Source organism: Nematolebias whitei, chromosome 4 (assembly GCF_014905685.2).
Source record: "Nematolebias whitei isolate Nwh7 chromosome 4, NemWhi1, whole genome shotgun sequence".
NCBI classification, from domain to species: Eukaryota; Metazoa; Chordata; class Actinopteri; order Cyprinodontiformes; family Rivulidae; genus Nematolebias; species Nematolebias whitei.
Genome location: NC_056501.1, coordinates 20,921,108 through 20,924,257, shown reverse-complemented (window position 1 = coordinate 20,924,257; position 3,150 = coordinate 20,921,108). Strand labels below are relative to the sequence as shown.

The window sequence follows — 3,150 nt, the reverse complement described above, 5'->3', positions numbered from 1 at the left end:
CACACACACACACACACACACACACACACACACACACACACACACACACTCCTACAAACTCTCTCCCTCTCTGTCCCTCTCCCACACACGCCCCCCACCAGCGCCTGCGTGTGCTTAATACAGTGGAAAATCAAAGCGCAGAGCCTCCCCGGTTCACACACACCAGCGTTACGCACAGAGAGAGGCGCCGTCGCTCTCCCCTCCCTCCCTGTTCTCTCCTCTCCAGTATTCTTCAAAGTTTTTTCCACAGCAAACAGATGTGACAAACCCACATCTGGAGGTTTTTATTTTACTTCCACATCGGGCTCTTGTCTGTTTTTCCTCCCAGTTCCATGGTTCTATGACGCGCGACATGTCTGGGTGAGGTGACTTTTACGCACGCCGCTGAAATGGATCACAGACTCTCCAGAGGCAGCTGGGTACCCGTGACTGGTCTGGTTATATGTCTCCTCCTGTGTGCGTGCGTGGTGGACCTGGTTCTGGCGCAAATCCGTTACTCCATCCCGGAGGAGCTGGAGCACGGAGCCTTTGTGGGCAACATCGCAGAGGACCTGGGTTTGGATGTGGCCAAGCTGTCAGCGCGCCGCTTTCGGATTGTCTCCGGCGCAAAGAAGCAATATCTGGAGGTGAACCTGGAGAACGGCATCCTGTTTGTGAACGAAAAGATAGACAGAGAGGAGCTGTGCGAACGGAGCCCGAGCTGCTTCCTCCACTTACAGGTGGTCATTGAAAACCCGCTAGAACTCTACAGAGTGGAAGTGGAGATTTTAGACGTGAACGACAACTCTCCCAGCTTCCCGTGGACCGAGTTTAACCTCGACGTCACGGAGTCCGCGGCGCCCGGCTCGCGGTTCCCGTTAGAGAGCGCGCAGGACCAGGACGTGGGCACCAACTCTCTGCGCTCCTACCAGCTGAGCTCGAACGCGCACTTCGCGCTGAACATCCAGACGCGCAACGACGGGAGCAAGTTCGCGGAGCTGGTGCTGGACACCCCGCTGGACCGGGAGCAACAGAAAAAACACGACATGGTCCTCACAGCGTTTGACGGAGGCTCCCCCGAACGCTCCGGGACGGCGCTCATCACCGTGACAGTGTTAGATGCCAACGATAACGTGCCCGTGTTCGACCGCTCCGTTTACAGGGCGAGTCTGGTGGAAAACGCACCGAGAGGGACGTTGGTGCTCAAACTGAACGCCTCAGATCTGGATGAGGGCTCGAACGGGGAAGTTACCTATGCGTTTAGTGGGCACGCGCCTCTCAAGGTGCGCGAGCTGTTCAGCGTGGACCCGTATATGGGGGAAATCCGAGTGAAGGGCGTTGTGGACTACGAGAAAGCCAGCGTGTACGAGCTTTACGTACAAGCTAAAGACAGGGGGCCGTCGGCTGTGGCCGTGCACAGCAAAGTGCTGGTTGACATCCTGGATGTGAATGACAACGCGCCCGAGGTCATCCTGACATCCGTGTCCACACCTGTCCAGGAAGACGCGCCTCCGGGTACGGTGATTGCCGTGATCAGCGTGATGGACCGAGACTCCGGGGAGAACGGGAACGTGGACTGCCAGATCCCGAGCAACGTTCCCTTTCAGCTCCACACGTCTTTTAAAAACTATTACACTCTGGTGAGCAGCGAGTCGCTGGACAGGGAGACTGTCTCCGAATACAACATCACCCTCACCGCACGAGACCTGGGCTCTCCATCGCTCTCCACCAGAAAAACGCTTCTGGTTCAAGTGTCTGACATAAACGACAACCCCCCGCGGTTCTCCCAACCTTCATACACAGTTTATGTGACCGAGAATAACGCCCCCGGCGCCTCCATTTGCTCCGTCACTGCGTTCGACCCCGATTCGAACCAGAACGCCTATCTGTCCTACTCTATCCTGGAGGGTCAGATTCAGGGCATGCCCGTGTCCACTTACGTCTCCATCAACTCGGACAACGGCAACATCTACGCGCTGCGCTCTTTCGACTATGAGCAACTCAGAAACTTTCAGATCCTGGTGCAGGCGCAGGACGCAGGCTTCCCCCCTCTCGCCAGCAATGTCACCGTGAATGTCTTTGTCCTCGACCAGAACGACAACGCGCCTGTCGTCGTGTCTCCGCTGCCCAAAAACGGCACGGTGGCGACGGAGGTGGTCCCGCGCTCTGTGGACGCGGGGTATCTGGTGACCAAAATAACAGCTTTGGACGCGGACGCGGGGCAGAACTCCCGGCTGTCCTACCAGGTGCTGCAGGCGACAGACCCGGCTTTATTCAGCGTGGCTCTGTACACTGGAGAGATCAGGACCATACGCCGCTTGGCTGAAAAAGACGCAACAAGGCAAAGACTTGTGGTGTTAGTGAAGGACAACGGGCAGCCACCGCTGTCCGCCACTGTCTCCATTGTCCTCACAGTTGTAGAGAGCGTGCCAGAGTCGCTGTCAGATTTCGGAGACCTCATCAGCCCAAAGCCCCCCTCAAACCTCGCCCTCTACTTGATCGTGTCACTGAGCACAATCTCTTTAATTTTCCTCCTGGCTATTATAGTGCTGGCTGCGGTCAAGTGCTATAAGGACAGAGAGACCCACAGCGGGTATAACCTGCCCCCCTTAGCCTGCTGCTGCTGCGGGGGGTTTCAGCCGGAGCCGCCCCCTGAGGTGTTTAAAAAGTCCAACCTAAACCTGCAGATCTCCTCCGCAGCTAAAGTCCCCACGAACTGCATGGAGGTGAATGGAAACGGCAGCTTCTCTCAGTCATATTGTTATAAAGCGTGTCTGACTCCCGAATCAGCCAAAAGTGACTTTCTGTTTGTGAAGCCGTGCAGCCCGAGCAGCACGCCGCGGAACAACGAGGCGAAGAGCGCGGAGGGCGCGTGGAACAGCCGGAGCGCGTCTGTGAACAACGGAGCCGCGACCCCCTGCGAGGTACAGTCAACCCAGCAAACAGTACAGCACTTTTAGAGCGCGTGCTGCTGCCGCTGCACTCCACCTGGTTTCACTCTGTGACGCGTATGTAGTGAGTTTGTGACATTCCATCCCGTGAAGGTCAAACCACGCATGGCACGCAGTTTCCAATCAACCTGAGGAAACACACAGCATTTATTTTCAGTCTCTCCCACGCGTAATTTTCTTTTCACAGCATGCCTTTTTCCACACACACACACACACACAA

At 56.4% G+C, this 3,150-nt stretch overlaps 1 protein-coding gene across 2 annotated transcripts in view; it reads left to right on the top strand.

Annotated features, from left to right (window-relative positions):
- The first annotated feature begins 348 nt into the window (after positions 1–348).
- si:ch73-233f7.1 (uncharacterized protein LOC100537710 homolog) overlaps positions 349–3,150 on the top strand; it is a 6,172-nt gene continuing 3,370 nt past the window's right edge. For both annotated transcript variants that reach the window (XM_037675289.1, XM_037675287.1), the window contains exon 1: positions 349–2,903. In XM_037675289.1, the coding sequence (XP_037531217.1) occupies positions 390–2,903 (2,514 nt within the window). In that variant the 5' untranslated portion in view covers positions 349–389. The remainder of the gene's footprint in view (positions 2,904–3,150) is intronic.